The sequence below is a fragment of the Monodelphis domestica genome, chromosome 2 (genome assembly GCF_027887165.1).
Source record: "Monodelphis domestica isolate mMonDom1 chromosome 2, mMonDom1.pri, whole genome shotgun sequence".
NCBI lineage: Eukaryota > Metazoa > Chordata > Mammalia > Didelphimorphia > Didelphidae > Monodelphis > Monodelphis domestica.
Genome location: NC_077228.1, coordinates 99987535 through 100010087, shown reverse-complemented (window position 1 = coordinate 100010087; position 22553 = coordinate 99987535). Strand labels below are relative to the sequence as shown.

The 22553-nt window shown below is 36.6% G+C and overlaps 1 protein-coding gene across 1 annotated transcript in view; it reads right to left on the bottom strand.

Annotated features, from left to right (window-relative positions):
• The window catches only part of CRB1 (crumbs cell polarity complex component 1), a 227487-nt gene that overhangs the window by 16308 nt on the left and 188626 nt on the right, over nucleotides 1-22553 (bottom strand). Inside the window, exon 6 of the mRNA XM_056815688.1 lies at nucleotides 6286-7242. Within this exon, the coding sequence (XP_056671666.1) occupies nucleotides 6286-7242 (957 nt within the window). The remainder of the gene's footprint in view (nucleotides 1-6285; nucleotides 7243-22553) is intronic.

The window sequence follows — 22553 nt, the reverse complement described above, 5'->3', positions numbered from 1 at the left end:
TAACAAATCTCAGGGCATAAACAGCAATAATCTGCCAAAGAGATGACTGTGTTTTTAAAAAATTTTCCAGGACTGCCAAAAGTTTCAGGACACATCTTCACTAATAATTGTGACATTGCCTAGAAGGGAAGGCAGTGATTTTAAGTGGGAGACCAAGTGAATTCAGCAGAAGTGGTTCCTTTCCCAGGATGGATAGAATGGTTCTTTTGTTTTTGCTTTGGTTCTTAAAACTTTACCTTCTGTTTTTTAGTTTTGAATTAATGGTAAGCATTGGCTCCAATGGCGAAGAGCAATTTGGGTTAAGTGACTTGCTCAGGGTCACACAGCTGGGAAGTATCTGAGGTTAAATTTGAACCCAGGAGGTCCTGGCTCTCTACCCACCAAGTTGCCCCAGAGTAGTTGGATTTTAAGCCCCATATTTTCTGACATTAGAGCTATCCTACCAATTCTTTTCTTTCCTTAGACTGTGAGATGATGCAATTTAAAGTAATTTTTATGTAAGGAAAGCACTGTTAGAGAAATATGTGGGCTTCTAAATGCAGAATAAATGTGTTAATGCAGTGTTAAATGAAACACACTTCATAAAGGATTCTGTGACTAGTTTTACATAAATTTTCTGACATGTTATTGAACTTGTGATCACCACGTGTGAAGCAGGAAATGCTGTTATAGTTTCGTTTGAAACTCCTAGGATATCTTTATAACATTGACCCACCATCTACCTGACCCATCCCCAAGTCAGTTTCACATTAAGCTTGTAATCCTGATTCCTAAGCTTTTTGGATATTTTTTTTTTACTTTTGCAAAGTAACTTAGTATAATTTTGAGAATAATTTCAAAATTTTGGACCTTTGATATAAGCATTTAATTGTATATCTTAAGGAGTTAAAACCATCTGACCAATAATTAAAGTTAATTATCAAAAGTGGTCAATAATATTTTTTTGCAGAATTTCCGTGAACTATTGAATGTCATGCTTAAAGGCCATTAGAGAAAAGACACAGGATTTGAAACCAAAGGACTTTGGTTTGAACCCCCATGATGCCTTTTATACCTATGCAATTCACCCAACCTCTCAGTTTCCCCATCCATAAAATAAGGAAATTTGACTAGATGGCCTCAAGGATTCCTTCCAACTTTAAATCTCCAATTAACAAGCCCATCCCATTACTTCAAAAAACTTTAAAGAAAGCTGATTGTGTCAGTGTGGCTACTTACTCCTCCCAACAAAAGATCACCACACAAGCTCCCTATAACTTGCTAGACTTTCTGAATTACTAACATTCAAGTTATCCCCTTGAAGCTGATCAATTTGCCTCCCCACCTTTGGTTAAGTTAATCTGTGGCTGACAGACATGGCATCTATTCTTGGTCTTTACTTGAAGCCTTTCTAACCTGGTAGGAGCTACTAGAGATGCCATCCTACTGGTACACTCTTTGAGAAGGCAGAATCACCTCCATGCTATGGTGAAACCAGCTTTTGAGGAGAGCCTGCTAATTTCCACTATCATCAAATCAGAGAATTCTGCCTTCATTGAGATTTTTTTCACTTAATGCTTTGCATATCTGTCTTCAGGGGTCTCCAGCTCTGCAAAAGAGTGATGGGGGAGCACTAGAGTCAGCTGGAACCAGTTAGAGAGAGAGCTGTTTGTTCAACATTCCATGGGAGCATTTGTAGGTCCAAAATCAGCAAACACCAGAAATCAGGGATTTATTTTCTGTTGTGTTGATTGTCTATACTTAAGAAAGGGATGGAGAAATTTTAATAATGCAGATTTAGTTTAGAAGTATATGCTGCTTTATTGTAGATGCTGTTGTTAAACATTTATCAGCACAACAATGAGTGTATGTCATCATAACTAGCATTTATAGCTATAGTTATAAGAATTATCTATATTGATTTAAGATTTCTTATATCATCTGATCCTCACAACTCTATAAGGTAGGTGCTATTATCATACCTAGTTTCAGAGAGGAGGAAAGGGACATTTTTAATGTCACAAAGTAAGCAGGATTTGAATTCAGATTTTGCAAAAGTCATTAGAATGACAATATTGACATAAATAACAATCATTTATAATATACTTAAATTTTTTAAAACACTTTCCTTATAATCATACTATTTATTTTCTAATCAGTTATGAATCTCTACTATGATCTACTCCTGTATTGGCTCAATACACACAACCATGTTAGAACATTCAATTGTTCGCTATTTTCTCTCTCTGACATCAGCTGACTCTGATGGAAGGAATTATTTCCTATGTCAAAGTACTGTTTGTTCTAAGTGAAAAGGGAGACAGAAAAACCAGCTCCTATCTAGTCTGAAACTGTAAACTCAAGAGAGAGGGGGAAGGTCAAGGAATAGCTGCTGGAAAAGTCTCAGAAGAGAAGGTACAGTTTTGTCTTTAGTAGGATGACTTTAGGTTTGAAAGAGGCACTGGGAAATGAGGGCTATTGGTCAAGGTCAGGAAAGCAGCCCTGACTACCCCAAATAAGAGATCTATAATTACTTCACCATTGGACTATTTAAGGTAAAATGCTTTGTAAAACTTAGAGATTAATTTAAAATGCTACTTTTTATCATCATCATCATTTGGAGTCAGAAGACAGGCTCAAATTCACTTCTCCAGACTGATTTTCTTCATCTACAAAATGATGTGTTTAAACTAAACAATCTGAAGCATTCCTTCCAGCTCTAAATCCTATGAGTCTATGTTAAAAGTTATCATTAATTGAGTCTAGAGAACTGGACATACGCCTCCTCCTCTTCCTCCTGGCATTTTAGCTCTTTAAAGTTTGTCAAGCATTTTACAAAAAGTGTCTTATTTCATCCTCACAACAATCCTGGGAAATAGGTGCAATTATTATCTGCATTTTATAAATGAGGGAAATGAGGCATCCAGAGGTTAAGTGACTTGCCCAGGGTCACACAGATAGCATGTATAAAAGGTCAAATTTGAACTTGGATCTTCCTGACTCCAGGCCCATGACTTTATCCATAGTACCACCTAGCTGCCTTAATAATTGATACGTTTTAAAAAAACTTTACTTAATTGATTAATTAAGAAAATTTTTCCATGGTTACATGATTTATGTTCCTTCCTTCCCACTCCCTCCCATAGCCAACACACAATTCTACTGGGCTTTACATGTGTCATTGATCAAGACCTATTTCCATGTTATTAATAATTTGCACCAGGGTGATCATTTATAGCCTACATCCCCAATCATATCCCCATCGACTCATGTGATGAAGCAGTTGTTTTTCTTCTGTGTTTCTACTCCCACAGTTCTTTCTCTGGATGTGGATAGTGTTCTTTCTCGTAAGTTGGACATAACTTTTGCTAAGGACCTTGATGATTAAGTGAAACCTTGTCAAAATAGTTCTAGGTATGCTATTTTTAGTCATCCAATTCAAAGCCCCCCCTTTCTAGGCTATTATTCCTTTAGGATGTGCTTTTGTTATGTATGTTTGGAAGGTATTCTCTCTGGTCAGAGGGTTTCTTTATCCAGGATGTTTTATACATTGGGCTGGATGATTCCTATGGTCCTTTCTGCCTGAAGGAATCTGATTCTGATGAGATTCTAGTTTCTTCTCATTTTAGTTAACCAGTAGTATACAGTATTTTTAAATTGGGTATTCTGGATGCCAAAAATACCTTCAGAGTTAAGTAGAAAGAGGTCTATGATCCAAGAGAATGAGTCTCTAATACTGTAATATTAAATGCTGAGATACTTCAATGGAGATAATTTTTTGGACGATTGTCTTTCCTAGAATCCCTCAAATCCTACACATTGTAAACAGATATCTTCTTGGTAACTTATTAAGTTCTCTCTAGAGAAACATTTCCTACTCATCAATCAGTCAACTGACAAGCACTTATTAATCATCTATTATATGCCAGACAACATCCATAAAATAAGTTAATTGGCATTTATTGGATTAGCAAGTTAAACTAGAGTTTAGGAGTTTGCTGGCTTCTATTTAAAAACCAGTGAGTAGACAAGAGTCCTTAAGGGAAACTGTTAGAACCAAAATTTTAATTTCAAGGTTTCTACTGCACCAAAATATTTGCCTGGTGGCTTTTGTCCATGTTTTAAAAAGTGGTAGTATGTGTGTGATAAATGAGGAAGGAAGAGGGAAGGATTCTGTTTCTTCCCCTCTGTCTGTCTGTCTGTTGTCTGTCTCCCCTCCCCCCACACACACACAATTTCCACCAACCTAATGTTAAAGTGTGGATCTGTCAGCAAAGTCAGTGACGGTAACAAAATATGTGCTGATTCCCAACAGATAATTTTCAGTAATAATGATATACACAAAATATTTTTATTTTATAGCTGATTAGCTTTTCATTCTCTATTCGCATGTTAAAAAAGGTTATATGTAGAAATACATATATGCCTTTAAATTTTAAATGGCACTTTTCTGGAAGAAAAGGTTTTTTTTTTTCAGTGTCCTTTTTGGGGGGGAAAGAGATTTCTATTAAGTAACCTTGAATTTTCAAAATTCAAGAGAGAACATTTTGATTGGTGTGGGAATTAGAGGATGCTGTAGGAAATGAAAGTTGAGGAAACATGATATAACCTGGTACCAAAATGTTTCTATTTCTCTCACTTAAGAAGAAAACACATATTAGAAATAAAACTATAGGCTCCTGAACCAAGCATCCCTTGAACCTATTTTTCTTGGGTAGTTAGCATTAGCATGGCCAGTATTAACCTCATGGGTCACCATGTCTGGAAGCTGATCAAAATAAGTCAACATCTGTTTGTTATTTTGAATATGTAGTGAAAATATTGCCTAGTGTCAATTAAATACTTGGCAGCAACTTTTCTTCAAAAAGAAGGAAACATTGCTTAGCGTCCCCCTAACCAGAGTGTTTCTTCTCCTCATCCTTTAAAAAAATCCCACATATTATAACTGCCATTCCATTTAAAATATTGCACAGCCCTAGAATCCTTCCCTCACAATGAAACAGGGCCATGATTTGTAAAGAATATTGAGGTCGGGCTGGGGGGGGGGGTTAGAAAGAAACTTGAATAGTTTCTAATAATTCTTAACCATTCTTAACTCATAAGGTAATATTGTTAGAAGGTTATGCTGGCCATGGATGGTTTTAATTTCAATTCTTATAAAGGAGAAACACATATTTCCCAGATGTTGTTCTACATGCCACATTACTTTTCAAACCTTGGGATAAATGATCGCTAAAACTTCAAAGCAATCTGTTGCAATTCAGTTTCAGGCTTTGTCATTGCATCATAATCATGCTAATGCTAATAATAATGTTCATAGTGAAAAGAATGCATGTGTTGCTATCAGTGGCAGTCTATGAAATGATCCTTATGCTACTTCCACACCCTGATCTCTGATTTCACTGGCCCAAGGAAGCCCCTCTGTAGAAACTCTGTCTACCAATGCATACTAGGAATTTATTTGTAACTGAGAATCTTAGAGCATTACCCAGGGTAGGTGAGACTTAATATTGCCCCTGGCCCTACAACAGAGGCAAGCCTTGAACCCATGCCTTTTTAACTCCGGGGCCAACCTTCTATCTACGTTGCACATTGCCTCTAAGAGACTAGCAAGAGGTAAAGATTTTGAAATCTATTTCAAGCTGCATCATACTAGAGGGGAAAAGAAAACAAACAAACAAAAAAGATTTCCTGGGTCTTGCTGAGAGAGAAGACCGTGACTTTTTCTTTTTACTTTTGAGCCTAGACCAAAGGTTTAGCAACGTCTCGCTGATACTACTCTATAAAATAAGCCCTTGGAAAAGTCAAATGGCTTTAGAAAAGTTATCCTGAAGTTCTTGCCCAGTGCCTGGCACATAGAGAGTATGAAATGAATGTTTACTGACTTGACTTCATCACCTGAAGAGCATTAAAGTGAAATAGGAAGGAGATCCTGTCTGTATTCATAAAGACCCCTCCTCTATGTCAATTTAGACTTGATGTAGATTCCTGATCTCTAGCAAATGATTAAAGTTTAATGGCATTTTATACACACCAAGATGAAAGTACCAGATGAGTCAGAGCTATTGGCTTATTTTAACATCTCTGCAGGAGTGAAGCCCTGACTTCCTACGGATGCAACTTGAAAATAATTAATGCACATTGCTAACCTCTTCTTTTTTTCTCACCAGTGGGCAATCAGCAACCAGGGTCCCATGGGGTCCTTCATTATGCTTTTCTAACCCTCAGTAGGAGCAGGTGGGTTGCTTTGTCGTCCCAGCTCTGCCTTGTGGCTTACCCCTCTTTGGGTGCACAGCACCTTCTTACCTCTCAAACAGTTCAGCCCTTCATAAGGCCGGTAGCAATCACACTGGTAACTAAGCCACAAGTTGACACAACGTCCCCTGTTTTGACAGGGATGGTTTTCACACCAATATTTTCTATCGCAGCCTGCTTTGACGTTGAACGATGAGCCTGATGATATGTTCTCAGAAGTAATGAGATTCAAGTCTATTTCAATGTCTTGCAGACAGCCTACAAATGAAGGTGCAGAATGCATATTATAGATGTTAAGCAGAGTGGCACCATCATTTGTCTTCCCTACTGGTAAACCACCCAAAAACGTGTTTTGAAAGGCAATCATCACTTGGTCACTCTCAATTGGAGATGGAGTTTTATTGACACATTTCTCTACACAGGAGTCGTCCCGCAATGTAAGGGTAACAGCTTCTGCTAAGGTTACCTCCACAGAATGCCATTCTCCATCACTGACATTATGGGAAATGTGCAGCAACACCTTAGATTGGTTATTGGCTTGGATTGAAAGGGAGACGTAGCCATTCCACAACTCAAGTTTTACATGGGTGTTTTTATCGCCTCGGAGGAGCAGAAGAGCCGATGGCTGAACAGTCTGAAAACTAAGGGCTATGTTAGAGAGAGAATCCTTGATTGGCCCTGGAGTACTAGTGATCCACAGGAAACTATTCCCTTCGAAGGAAAGGGTAGTCATAATGTCACACAGTGACCCAGAATAGCCCGATGGGCAGAGGCAGCTGAATTCGTGTTGGCCATTTTGAACATAAGGGATGCAGATCCCATTGTTCTGACATTTGTCCTGGGTACAACCCAGAAAAATTTCACGGCAGTCCACTCCCCCATATACTATCCCCTGGTAGTCTTTAGGTGGACAGTGACAAGTGTAATTCCCGGGAATGTTCTCACACATCCCACCATTTCGACAAGGGTTTGAGGAGCATTCGTCAATGTCATCTTCACAGCGGCTTCCTGTTAAATGATAGAAAATATTATGAATGAGTAGATATTAGGCCAGAAATTCAAATTTCATTTATGTATGAAGACTTTATGATGTTTACTTAAATCAAGTCCACAAGCATTTATTAAATTCCTATTGTATGCTGGGTACTGTACTAAACACTGGGGATACAAAGGAAATCAAAACCAGTCCCTACCTTTACCAAGATTAGGGTTAGGGTACTTGTCTTGGAGGAGAGCTCCAGCATGGGACCTCAGACTGCTTCTTTGAGCACCCATGTGGTGAGTGTTAAGGCTGACTCCCCTTTCCCTTGACCTTTCTGAAGGCTCCAGCCTCCAAGGAGGCCCCTCATTTTAGATCAGGCCTAGTGGCTGGAAGTCAAGCTAGATTTAATCTTCTTGGAAGGTCCCTTGACTGAGGCCTCTGAACTCCCCCTGGCTCAGACCAAATTGGAGCAGATCTTCCCCTTTCTCTCTTTTCTCCCTCATTCTTAATTTCTTCCTTCTATTATAAATAAACCACCATAAAATTCCATTCTGACTAGAGTATTTCATTGGGATGTAGAATTTAAATCCCTGGTGACCACTAATATTATATTCAGTCTCAACCCTAAAATTTTACCCTTAACAAAATGGAGGTCAATATCAGCCAAAGAATCAATCAACAAGCATTTATTAAGTGCCAGACTTGTGGTAGGTGCTGGGAATACTAAGAAAGGCAAACTGGCCCTGCTCTCGAAAAGCTGACATTCTAATGGGGGAGACAGCACCTGTTAACCAGTATACTCAAGACATAGACAGAATAGGTAACTTTAGAGGGGATGGCAGTAGTAGATTAGATGTGGGAAGACCTCCTAAGGAAGTAGTGTTTGAACTGAGTTTTTGAAAGAGCCAGGGACCCAGAGCTAGAAATATGAGTGGAGAGCACGCCAGGAATTGGAAAGAGCCAATGCAATGGCACAGACATGGAAGATGGACTATTGCAGGTAGCAAAATATGGCTGGGTTGTAGAGTTCATGAAAGAGTATAAAATAAAAGATGGGTCGTGAATCACAGAATCTTGAAGGTATCAAAACCTCAATATCTAAGTCATAGACATGGAAAAAACCCTCAATATCTAATCTAACTCAATTCTGATCTCCTTAATACTATTAATAAATAGTCCTCAGACTCTATGTGAAGACCTCTGTCTGAAGCCTTTGGGTCAGGTCTGTTTTCCTTTTTATTGTTGCTGTATCCTTGACACAGAACAGTGTCTAGCACAAAGTAGATTTTTAATAACAACTTGATGAAATTAATTAAATTGATTATTTTCTGACATTTATAGTTCTGCTTTTCTATCACTCTCATTGTTTTTATAGTTTTCCTTATATGAAGCAAAAATGTATTTTCTGCAGTTTGCACACATTGTCCTTAGTTCTGCCTTCTGGGGTCAAGCAGAAGAACAATTCTGAAGATATTTATTCATCCATGAACCATTTATTAATATTTATTACATTTAATGCACTGTGATAGGTCCTAGAGGAGGTTCAAGGATTAATCAGATATGGACTCTGAATGCCAGAAGTTGTATTTTTTTAAATGGCATTTATTCATGTCCTGTGGCATCTCAGGGGCTTAGACTTACTGATCTGAAATCATACCACATAGACATTTTATTCCCCAAGTCTGAGTTCATAGGGATTAGCCTCTAATGTCAAATGAAGAATAGTATTTCAGATATGGAAAACAGGAGGAATCCTATTTTAGCAGTGACTTGTCTTGAATATGCACTATTTGTTTTTCTGCCTCAGTCTAGTGACTGGTATCTGTGTATCCAAACTCTAGCCAGGAAGTTATCTTCAAGAAAAGAAATCTGATGATCAGTTCAAAAGAGAATACAATCAAGAGTCAAGGGACAAGCTACAGAGAGATGCAGACTCAGGGAGTCAAATAGAGGTGTGATAACCAGTATGGGGAGGATCAACATAAGAACACTAAAGAAGTAGAAAGACATCGGAGGATCCCAGAAGTATGCAAGACATGAGTTGATGATCTCCTAACTGTAAGTGAAGGTGAAGCTATACCTCTCCATGCTCAATGCTGTCTATGGAAAATGAAGTGCTCCTAGAGGACACACAAGCAAGGTTTCAGTAGGAAAAATAAGGGGGATCAGAGGAAAAAGGCAAGTGAGAAGCTGCTGAAAAACCAAGTTTACCATTTTGCCTAGTGCCAGTTCTAACTTAGCAAGACTAAGTTGTGCTGTTTGAGTAACTATCTCCACATTTTTGAGAGGTGACAGAAGAAGGAACAGAATACTGATTTTGGAGACTGGAAAAATCTGTTTGAATGCTTCCTTTAGCTTTTCCTTGTTGTGTGACAATGGGCACCTTTAACTAACCAGCCTCAGTGTCTTCCTATGTAAAATATTGATAATTAAGCCTTTACTACTTTTCTCTTGAGTTAAAGAAAATATCTGTAAATATATCTTCAAGCTTTAAAGTGTTTTGTGTCTCACTTATTATTCTTCCCCAGTTGCAACACTCAGATCCTATTGATAAATTAATGGCTGGAACAGTTAGCTGTGGGAAAGATTCTCATTTGTCCTTTTAATTGAACTGTCATTGGCTACTCCAGATACCAAGCAAAAAAGATGATGTCTAGCTAGGAAACTGTTTTGAGTTCAATCTTTTTTTTTAATCCTGAGAGAAATGTTGAAACAAAAGGTCTCTTACCATAATTGTTTATGAGTTTTTTGTTTGAAGTTCAAATGAACAAATACGATTAGCGATATCACTAATAGTACTTCAATTCTTCAATAAAACAAGTCATTTATGAATATTTTATGATTATTTTGGCTCTGTGACTATAACTCCTGGCTTAATGAAACTCAATATAACTCAATCAGAAAGCTGATGAGTCATTTTTACTCAAAATAGATTTGAGTTAAAAGTATAACCTGCTGGGATCAGAATGTAAATAAATAAGTGGTTATAATGGCCAACCCCACTTGGATTTTTCATCAGAATCATTCACAGTGCCTGTTCAGAGGAGGGTTCTTTAATCAGTGGCAGATCTGAACCCTCATCAGGGAATTTATGTAGAATTTCTTCTTCTGAATGTATTGGATCTATAAAAGCTCACCAAATGCAAACTGGAAATCACAGAATCATAAGAACTCCACAGCTATCTTACCATCCATGTCTGAAAACGTATCCTGAGGGAACATATCTGAGAAGGTACATAACTTCCATGGAGGATCTCCAAGGAGAGGGAAACCACAGCCATTTGAGGAAGCTCATTCTAGTTTTAGATTACTCTAGTTGTTAGGAGGTTTCTCTTTACATTAAGACTAAACATTCCTCTTTTCAACTCCCATGTATTTTTTCTGATTTTACCTCCTGAGGCCAACGAGAACATCACAACCCTTGCAAATCAATTCAAGTTACGTGCTATCAGTTATATTCAAGAGAAGAGAGTTAATTATAGGTTCAAGAAAGAACTAGCCTTTGCTCACAAGAGTCAAGCTACAGAGAGGAGCCAACTCTGAAAATTCGACTGAATAACTATTCCAGCAGAGCTGTTATGCCCAGTGGAGATTAATGTGAGGAGACCATAAAGGTGGAGAAGACATCAAAATCCAGAAATGTGGAGGATGAGTTGTTTGCCATGTTCCTGATACATATCAGGAACATTATGTAAGTTAATGCTCATTTTCCCTCCAGATGCTATGTAGATTTGCTGTGGAATGAATGAAAAGATGTTTATTGAATTCTTATGATGTGCCAAGCACTGTGTATACAAATACAAAAACAAAGTTCTTGTCTTCAAGAAACTTATACTGTAATAGGGAGAGACAAGTAACAAAGGTGTAGGAGCAGAGACCAAGGAAGAGTATTTTGGTCTGAAAAGTTAAAAAGCGTGGTAAGTAGCACCATAGTGAAGTACACTAACATAATTCATCTAGGAACCAAGATGGATGCTTAATGGTTTCAAGGCTAGAAAGTGGAAAAAGAGCAGAGGAACTGTTACACCTGTAAAGGCAAGACAGTTGGGGAAACTTGTCAAGGAGATGGATGGAGAGTAAGGAATCAAGTGAAGCACAGATATAATTCCCAGTCTGGACACCCATCAAAGTGGAAGGATCAGATAGGTGGAGGAAAGGATAAGAATCTCAAGGATATCATCTCTGGGGTCAGTTACAATGTGGCTGGCAATTTCATAGAGACTCTGGGTTGAGTGGGGAGCAGAGAAATGTTTTGTAGCTACTCTTGTTATTTTGCCATCTGTAAAATGTCTTTGCTTTGAGCTAATTGTATCTAGTAGCTAGTAGAACCAATACTTTGTATTGGTTCTAAGGCAGAAGAGCAGTAAGCAATGGGAGTTAAGTGACTTGCCCAGGGTTACACAGCTAGGGGGCCAAATTTGAACCCAGGACTTCCCAGATCTAGGTCTAGCTCTCAATCCACTGAGCTACCTAGTTACCCACCATGAGGCATATAGTTTTAGGAGCATAGATTTGCAGAGAAACCTTGAACCTGGCAGCAGTCCCCTCTGGAGATCCAGCTTGCCAACCTGTGAGTTCAAGTTGTGTAGGTGGACCAGAAAGTGTGCTATGGCAAGTTCCTTTCTTGTATTTTGTCTTACAGATGAACTTCTGTGTGCTGCAACTGTTATTCTTTTGACTTTATTATAGGCATTTTTCTATGGATCCAAGCTTGGTGATTATACATAGGCAGTTTTTACCCCGCACTTTTCCTTTTTAACTTGTTGCCTCTGATTAGATTTTTTAGACACCAAGAAAAATAATTCTTACTCAATCCTTATTAGTAGGACCCTATTCCTGGCCAACAGTCTGTCATTCCTACATTTTAGGCTGTGATCCAGATATCCAAATTCTGGTCTCTGACATCATCTTCTTGGCCAGTTGTTCACTTTCCAAATTAATTTTTCCCTTTTTCCTTTAATTAGCAGCAGTGAGGAACATACTATCTGTGCCCTTATGGTCCTCAGTTGCTTGCTGGAGTCTCTGTAATCTTTAGTGCTTCTTTCCATATTTCATTGGTAGTATGCTTTGTCCCCTTATGAGTTTCCAGATTTAGGGAGGAATCACTCATTTTATAAATTTTGGGAAGGACTTTGTTAATACAAATGACAAGAGACTTCTCTTTTATTGTTATCAGGTCAATAGATGGTTGGCGTGAGTAGGAAGTTACTAACTAATCCTATTCTTCTCTTCTTCCTCTGATCCCTAGTGGAAGATCCTTCATCTGACAGCTTCTGTGGCTCATCTTTATCATTTCTTGCTGGACTAGCAATGTCTTGATCCTCTGAGTGTTTATCAATTGCCTTTCTTTTCAGGAGGGCTCCATCATTTGTCTCTTTAGATTGCATTCAACATCCTTCCTATTGAGACTACTTGTAGTTTTTCCACCCTGGTGGAATGTCCAATGTTAGGTATAAGATGGACTTCTTTTATTTTAAGAGACACAAGGAAAGCATTATAATTACTTATACTATGATACATACATCATCCTCATCTGTATTCTATTCATTCCATTATTGGATCATAGAATTGGGATTAGAAAGGACTTTAGGGACTGCTCAGCTTCAGTGATATTAAGTGACTTGCTCTTGGTCGCACAGGTAGTTGAGTGTCAGAGGCAGAATTTGAACTAAGGACCCCATAACTCTCTTCCCACTGTAGTAAGCAGTAGGAAAGGTCAAATTCTATCAAACAGGCATTTCCTGATTCACATGAGATTTTAATAATATTCCCCTAAAGAACTTTCCTAAAAATCAGTCATAGTCTTTATTTTTTTAAATTATATGCTTTGTGTGAGGATTTGAGAATGAGAAATCTGTATCTTATCCAGATGGTCCTACTGAGAATCAGCATAATTTCTTCAATGTAATACAAAGTTAGCTGAAAATGCTGAATTTGAGGAAATTTCTAGAGGCAGATTTTTGCAATTAATTTCATGGAAAATCTTCCTAGATCAGCATCTTCTATGTCATTTATGATATATTTGATCCTTTTCTATTAAAAAAATCTAATATTTTAAATTAGAATGACTCTATGATAGCTATGGGATCTACCTTATCAATAGTCTCTTACAATCCTTTGGCCTAGGAAGAACAGAACAAGTATGACTAACAGGAAATTGATACCCCAAATGAGTAGGGAAATGCGTCATTGAGTCCCTAGCTTCTCTGATGAGTTCGAGACATTAGATCCAAATGAACTGCATCCTAGAGCACTGAAGGAACTGACTGATGAAATTCAGAGCCATGATCAATGACCTTTGAAAGACTGTGATGAATTATCACAGTTCCACAGAGTTGGGAAAGGGCAAAACTTTCCCCATTTTTAAGGGAAGAAAATGGAGTATGCAAACTATAGGTTACTGGGATTAACTTTGATTCCTGACAAAATTCTAGAATGTTTAATATGAAATGGTGAATGAAATCTGGAAAAAAAAAAGTAGTAATCACAAAGAGTCAGTGTTGTATGAAGACCATAGCATTCCAGACTAACACTATTTCCTTTTTGTTTGATGGTGTGTGTAAACTGGCAGATCAAGGAATGCTTCGCATGGAGCCTGCCTACATTTTTATAACTTTATAAAGTTTCTCTCATGCTAGTTGTAAGGAATAGATGGCTAAACAATCAGACAATTAGATTTTGAAAATGTTAAATGGGTAGAAGGAAAGAATAATGATTAATGGCTCAGTGTCATGATGGATGGAATTTTCTAATGGAATGTCCTAAGGAATTGTGCTTGGATTTAAACTATTAATATTATTATCACTGATTTGAATAAAGGTAGGGTTGACATTTAAGAGAGGTAATTAACACATTGGAAGACGGTCAGGGTGAAGGCTATCTAGAGACCAAAACATTGGGCCAAATCAAATAAAGATGAATTTAAATAGGCATATAAGTAAAACTATATGTGGGGATTCAAAAAATTTCTGGGTACACATTTTAGGAATGTTATTGAAAAGTTAGAGAGCATTCAGAGGAAAGGAAGCAAGTAGATTATCGACTTTGAAATGATGCCACATGAGAGCTGACTTAAATAACTGAGGATGTTTAGCATGGTGAAGAGAAGATTTAGAAGAATATAAGTATTTTCAAGTATATTGAAGTGCTGTCAATTGGAAGAGAGATCAGACTTGTTCTTCTTGGTCCCAGAGGAGAGAGTCAGAAGCAATGAGTGGAAATTACAAAGAGGCAAATTTAGACTTGATTAAAGGAAAAATGCTGTCTCAATTAGAGCTATTCTTAATAGAACATACTTCTGCAAAATAGCAAGTTCACCCTTAAAGGATGCACCTCATAATTCTCCATCTCAAGCAAAGGATAAAACATCCTTTGTCAGGTATCTTGTAGAAGGAATCTTGTTCAAATATAGGTTTGACAAGATGGTTCCTAGGATCAGAAGAGACCAATTTGTGATTTTGTAAACTTTCATAAAGCTATACTTTTTAAAATCCTTAATAATAGTAATTCCATTTATTTTTTAAATTTTATTTAATTAATTAATTTAGAATATTTTCCCACAGTTACATGATTCATGTTCTTTCCCTCTCTCCTCCCATAGTCAATGAGCAATTCAACTGGGTTTTACATGTATCATTGATCAATATCTATTTCTATATTATTAATATTTGCAAGAGAATGATCATTTAGAATCTAGATCCCCAATCATATCTCCAATGAACCATGTGATCAAGTAAATTTTTTTCTTCTGTATAAAGCTATAACTTTCTTTAAATGAGATGAGCATATGCAAAAAATGTAGGGAGCAGTGAGAAATATGTCTAGATATAATTGTTACTGTTGCTACTAGGGAGGCCAGTCATGACCGAGTAGTAACAAGGATATCAATAGTCATTCAGCAATTCATAGGAGAAAAATCACTGGGAACGAGGTGGAGAACAAAGTTTTCATGATGTCAGATGTTTACACACTTAAGCACTAAGAATAACAAAGAAAATAAATTTGAGAATGTAATACAAGGAGGTAAATAGAACCAAGACTTTGTTGGGACACTAACTAGGATAAAGAAGTGGAAAGGAATACCTTGTTCAAAAGAAACAGATCAGAGGAGAATAGAGACAATCATTTGGCTCCAAATAATACAATAAATATATATCTAATCTCAACTTCTCATTGATGCAAGGCAACCCTTTTACTCTTGCCTAGTTGACCATCACTTTTCCTGTAACTACTATTCTAAATTTTCTTTCTCTTTTGTTCTCCCTTATCATCACCTCCATAATTCTCTCCCTCCTTTCAGCAAAAAGAAAAAAAAGGAGAGAAGCCCTTCACCATTAGCTTCCTCTTCCCTAACCTTAAGCTTGTGGTTCCAACTATCTTTCCATGTTGGTTACACATTATTGCAGGTCACACAGTATGTTGTAATTAAACTGCCCGGTGTGCTGTTGCCTTTACACTGCATTCCTCTCTCAGTGTGACTTTGCCACCATGCCTGGAATACACTACCTCCTGATTCAATCTTTTAGATTCCTGAGGGGAGGGACTGTCTTTTAGCTTCCTTTTGTATCTCCCAGGCTTAGAAGAGTGCCTGTATGACTAGACATTTAAGAAATGCTCCAGGATTAATTGAACAATTCTTGTCTTTCCTTTCCTGCCTTTTTTTGCGCAAGTCATTTAATTCCTCTTGCTTCTTTCCTGGATCTCATCAATTAATTTTAGATGTTCTCTAAAAGTAGGACTTGAATATCCTCTTTTCTCTCCATTCCTCCACAATTGGTGCCCTCATGGATTCAATTATTACCCCTATGCAGACAACTCCCAGATTTATATATCAGCTCTACTCTATCTTGAGCTCCAGTTCTGTAGCATCAATTCTCTTAGACATTTCAAACTGTGACCTACAGACATCTAAAACTCATACTAATATTTCTCATTGCAAATATGCTCCTCTTCAAAACTTCCCTATTACTGTTAAAGACACCATCATCCTTTCAGTGACTCAGTGTTGCAATCTTGATGTCCTCCTCAGCTCTTCTCTCCTTACTTCACATATTCACTGCTATCAAATCTTCTTCTTTCAGCCCCCACAAGTCCCCTTCTCTCCACTCATTCAATCACCATCTTAGTACGGTCTCATTACCTTTTATCTGGAATACTGCAATAGTTTTCCCAATTGCTCTTCTTCCCTCAAGTCTTTCCCCACATCAACCTCCTGAAACACAAATCTGCCCCCTCCAATAAGCTTTAGAGCTATTATTCAGGCTATTACCTCTGGGTTTATGTCAAATATAAATCCTATTCTGCTCCTTAAAGTGTACCTTTTTTGATAGTAAGCCCTTTATGCACTCCATGATGTAGGCACAATGACTTACTTGATCTTTCTCATTTATAATTTTCATCTTATGGTAACTCTGCAGGTTTTCTTTCATGAAATGCTCTCCTTTAACCTTTAACCATCCACCTCTTTGAATCCTTCATTTCTATTAAGATTCACATTAAATGTCACCTTCAGGAGGCTTTTCCTAGCCCTCCCAGCTACTGGTACCATTCCCTCTAAGATCTCCTTGTGCCATATTTTGGACATGCTTATATACATACAAGTTGTTTTCCTACATTAAAATTTTAACATGGGAGTGGGGGGAGGGAAGTGACATTGCTTTTATTTGATATTCCCAGAGCTTAGCACAATACCTAGTACATAATAGGTATTTAACAAATCCATATTGGTTTGTTTTAGAGAATTGCTAGTGTATGTATATAAAACTCATAGTCTAAGTAGAATTAAGCATGGAAATAAAAAGATAAATATTGATATATGACCATCCTTAGAGATACCTAAGGGGTGTAGTGGATAGAATCTCAGGCTTGGACTCAGAAAGATCAGATTTTAAATCCAGCCTGAGAGATTAGTGACCTTGGGAAAGTCACTTAACCTCTGCTCAGTTTCTGCAAATATAAAATGGGGATAGTAAGAATATCTACTTTACTGAGTAGTTAGTTATGAGGACCAAGTAAGATAATAATTATAAAGCATTTAACACAGTGGCTGGAATCCAGTAGTTGCTATATATTTATTCCTTTCCCCTTCACTCTCTTTGCTTAGATATCATAAGCAATTTTATTTTGACATTGCAAAGGGAAGCAAGGTCAAAAATATTTTATTTGATACATATAGAAAAATAAGAACAGGAAAAGTAATGAAACCTCTTGTGCCAGCTATTTGACAGGTGATGAACAAAGAACAAGGTCCACTGTCAATCAAGATGAACAGATTAAGCAATATTTATAGGATTGTCTTTGTCATTCAGACATCTTGGCTGTTTTTTTTTTTTTAACTGTGTCTGAGCTAGTGTGGTTAGCTTAAGTATATGTGGTCTAAGAAAGAAGTTTCTTAAGCTTCTGATTTTTTTATTTTATGCACCAAAATTCTCTGCTGAGTTAAATATCATTATTGAATTATTTTTCTTTTCTGTGACAATATTCCTTGATCTTAGAAATCTAATTTTAATTTTGAAAATAAAATTTTAAAACAATCATGTATACATGATATTTTGTTACCTGACATATCCTAAAGTTTCCATCCATTCATATTCTTTATCTTTGAAAGCAAAAATCCACATTGATGAGATCACAAATCCACTGGAATATTGGGGTAAATGAAATTAATTAAAATACATTAAAAAAACCTTGATTCTATTGCTATATATTACAGAGATTTTAAAATAATTCTTTGCTTATCTTAAAGATACTGTTATTGAAACAGCTACTGAGAACTTATTTCTACAGAGCTTTTTTATTTAAGCTGTCTAATTGTCCTAAGCTTCAGTTAAATTGTAATATGCCTTTAATTAAATCATTTCAATTAGATACATGAACTTTGGGTTTAATTTACAATTATATCTACCCTGAAAATCATTCTTTAAATATTCTAATTGTCAACAGAAATGTGCTAATGGGGAAATTAACTTTAGTTATCGACCATTGTTGGAAAATAAAATAAAATAAAACACAAACAAACCGTGAAAGATCTGATTTGTTAGTTTCTGGTTAGAAGTAAGACAAGAGAGTTACCTGTGAGTATTGCAAGAAGAAAAATTTGAGAGGTGACTGCAAACATTTTTCTGCAAGTAGAGAAGTCTTTCCAAACACCTAAGTCATTGCAAAGGCAGTTTGTGATAACTCTATAACATTTCCAGAAGTGAAAGCTTGTTTTTCAGTATCATCCAGTTCCACTCAGGTATTGAGACAGATAGAGTAGTAGTATTGGCTGTACATTTTCCCTAGATCAGATCAGCAGGGCTTAGCATAAGACTCATTTACTCTGCTTACGCAATAGACCTAAAGCATGCTTAGCTCCCTGAACTGTCCAACACAGAGACTGATCTTTTAAAGATATCAATACCTTTATTGATCCATGTTCATAAGAAGATAAGTAGAGGGAAAACAGAAGGGATACTGTTGTGAATATGCTACACACCAACTAGAAAGTAGGTGGAGAAAAAATGAAGAAATGTAACAATACACAGTATTGACTCCAAGATGGAAGGTAAGGGTTTAAAAAAAAAAAAGAAATGTCTTAGGATGAGTTCACATGATAAGCAATCTCAACGACCTTATTGTGGTCTGAATTATATAGAACAGATCCAGTAGGTAATCAGAAAAGGCCTCTCACCAGCCAAAATTTATGTCAAAAAATTCATGTACAATCCTTAAAGGAGGGCCTTTTCAATTCTTACTTAGAGTAAGTAAAAAGTAATTATCTCTTCTGAAAATCCAGGAACATTTGGGCAAAAATAGGTACAAAAGAGAAGCAAAAGTGATACTGTCATGGAAATATCTTACAGATCACTTGGAAAGGAAGAGGAAATATTTGAGGAGGTTAGAAAATAAATCCCAAGACTGTGGGATAGTGGTGATGGAAAACTCTAATTATTAGAATATCTGCTGGAATCTCTATTGAAAGCAGAGTACCTAATACAGTCTTGGTTTGCCTTAATTACAATTTCATTCTTCAATAGATGGAAAAAGGAATGGCAGAAGCTGATTTTATTCTCATCAGTGATTCTCATCAGTGAAGAAGAGTAGTAGGCTGCTGATGTAGAAATGATGAGGTTTTAGGGTGGTGGGGTTTGAGAAATGATTGCTTTATCTATAATTCCCCAAAGAGTTAAAGAAAACTGAGAATGGGCAAACACCCTTTAGATTGGAGAAGAACAACTTTCAAATTGTTTAGAGAAAGAATAAATGGAATCCTAAAAAATACTAAAGAATTCTCCTCCTTGTCCAGTCCCTTACTTTCAAGACTTATAAACCAGGATGTTATATTGGTAACTTACTCTGGGACTTTTCTCAGAGCTTGGAACATCTTTACTCTGGAACAGCCTAACCACTATCGAAGTCTTCTCACTCTGGTCTATTTCCACAGAAGACCCATTTCATTTCACTCCCCATTGGTGAGCTGCTCCTACAGTTTCCATTTTATGAAAGGGGCTGGCCTGCCTTCATTCTCCTTCTGGACTTTAAAACCATAGTCCTGTAGTAGGTGCCTACCTCTTCCCCACTAATACTCCTTTTTTGTTTCCTTTTACTTTTGTTTTTTTCCTATTACAATTTAAGCTCTTTGAGGGGAGGGACTTTCTTTTTGGCTTGTATTTTTATCTCTAGCACTTTGCACCATGTGTGCTTTATAGTAACCTAGAACTTAAATCCTTGTTCTTTCCTTTCTTCCTAAAGCTGAAATCAGCTCTGGAGGGATAGGAAGCATTTGAGAAAAACCTAAAGATACAATTTTGGATGAGATGCAGCAGTGGGAGTTATTTTAAAAAATTGAATGAGAGATTTCAGTAAGGTAGACTATGGAAACAAGGGCAAGGATCAGTTCTATGCAAAAGCATTTTACTGTTTGTTAGAAATAGGATTGATAAAACTACAAATTACCTATAGTTAGGGAAGAGTGCTGAGGACAACAAAAAGGCTTTTCAAAAAAATACTGATGGAAAAGAATATCAAAGAAGGGATAGTATGCTTTGTTAAGGTGGAAAACATAGAAGAAAACTTCTCAACTTGTCTCTCTTCTTTTTTTCTCCCTTTATTTTCCTTTCTTTACCACAGAGAAAGACTTTAGACCAAAAAGGACAAAATAAATGACTAATAAGTAATTGAAATTTATGATTACATAAGGAGACTCTATAAAAGAGATCCATGACAGGTTCAAATAACCAAGAAAAAAAAAAGATATCCTAAGTTATCAAAAGAACTAGTAGATCTGATTACTGAGTTACTGTCAACGATCTGTTTTTTATTTATTTGTTTGTTTGTTACATTAAGTACCCATTAACTTTCTCCCTCCTTTTCATACCCAGTCTCTGTGATCTGTAAAATATCACAAAGAATAGAAGATATTTATAGTGATGGAGGAGAGTAAATGTTTTTTTTTTTTTTTAAGTAAGATACTGGTATCTTCAGTGAATATTACTTGGATACTTTGCAAAATTCTAGAACTTATTGGTAAAGGGGATGAATGGTCAGTGATTATCTAGAAGAGGTAATTAATTATGAAGCCTTTCACTTCAATAGATAAAGCCAGATTAAACTAATTTCTTTTTTTGACAAGAGAATTATTGAATGATAGAAGGGAGAAGGCTATAGATAACAGTTGTCTCAATATCTGCAAAACATTTGACAAGGTTTTTCATGCTGTCTTTGTAGATAAGATGGAAAGATCATGGGCTAGGTAATAATATAGAATCAACTCAATATTAAACTGAATGAACAAACATACAAAAAGAGTAGTTATGCATCAGTCATTGTCAATTTGTAAGGAGGCTTTGCATAGAGATCTGTTCTTGGCCTTGTGATTTTTAATCTTTTTATCAATGATTTGTATGAAGACATTTTTGGCATGCGTATCGGATTTGCAGATAATACAAAGCTGGAAATGATAACTCACATTAAATGATTATTATGACCCCTAATCTTATTATATTTGGACCAGTGATCTTAGATCATTGGACCAAATCTAATAAGACGAAATTGAATAGAGATAGTTGTAAAGTCTGAAATTTTGGTTCACAAAATCTATTTCATAAATCTGAGATCACTGAGATAATCACAGATGAAGGGGACAAAAATTATCTGAGGCATATAGTGTGCTGCAAGCTATCAGTCAAATGTGTAATATGATAGTAAAAAAATACTATTGTTATATATTAAGAGCTACATTAATAGAGTAAAAAAGGGCATAGCCCTACCCATGTACTCTCTCCTGGTCAGAATATATCTGAAATACTGTGTGCAGTACTATGTGTCACACTGTAGGAAGGACAATGATGAGCTAAAGATCATCCAGTGAAAGGCAAACAAGACAGTGAAGGGCTTTTTGAACCACATGAGGTTTGGTCAAAAGAGCTTATCAAGTTGCACTAGGAGAGGATAAAATTGAAGGTGTATATGAGTGACAGTTCAATCAACAATACACAATCTGTTAAGCACCTATGATTAGACATTGTAGTGGGCTCCAAGTATGTGAAACTCTGGGTGGAAACTTAGAGAGGCAAATTTAGTCCAAATGGAAAGAAATAGTTCCCAAGAATTAGGGCTTTCCCAAAGTGAAATGAGCAACAGAAAGAAAGCTGTGGTCAGTCCTACCATGTTGCTCATCATCAGTTGATGTATATTTTAGGACAAAATACCTTATTTAGCTTCTCCCCAGATTTACAGAGGTTACATCCAGAATTGGTGGTTGGAGTACTGCCACAGATGCAAACTGTTCATCAGCTCTAGTCAGGATGAGCCGGCAGCCCCCCCAAATGAGAGATAATGGATGGAATTTTATGGATCTGATGGAAATTTATATTTATTGTGAAAGCTGAAAAAAATAGGATCATTGATTTAGGGCTAGCAGAGACTTTAGGTTTCACCTCCATCACTTTAAAATGGAGAAATTGAGACCTATAAAATTAGTTAAGTGGCTTGTCCAAGGTAATATGGTTAGCAAATGGTTAAAAAATGGCTTTCTGTATTCCTTTTTTATTACACTACTCTTCATCAAGCATCATTAAAAAAAAACAACAACAACATACTCTGCTTAAGGAAACAGACAATCATCTGGTTCATCTCTATAAGATTTGTACCCAAAATGTTCAGAATGAACAAATATGTGTACTTAGGGTTAAAACATCAGTTATCAGGGAAATACACATGTGAAATTGGTTATATACAGAGCAGACAGGATGAATGCCTCATCCCTGCGTGTCTGCTTTCTGCATTGAGGTTTTCTATCTGTGTTGCTTAATGCATTGTGATTGCTTCTAAATACATGGTGCTGATTTGATTTTGC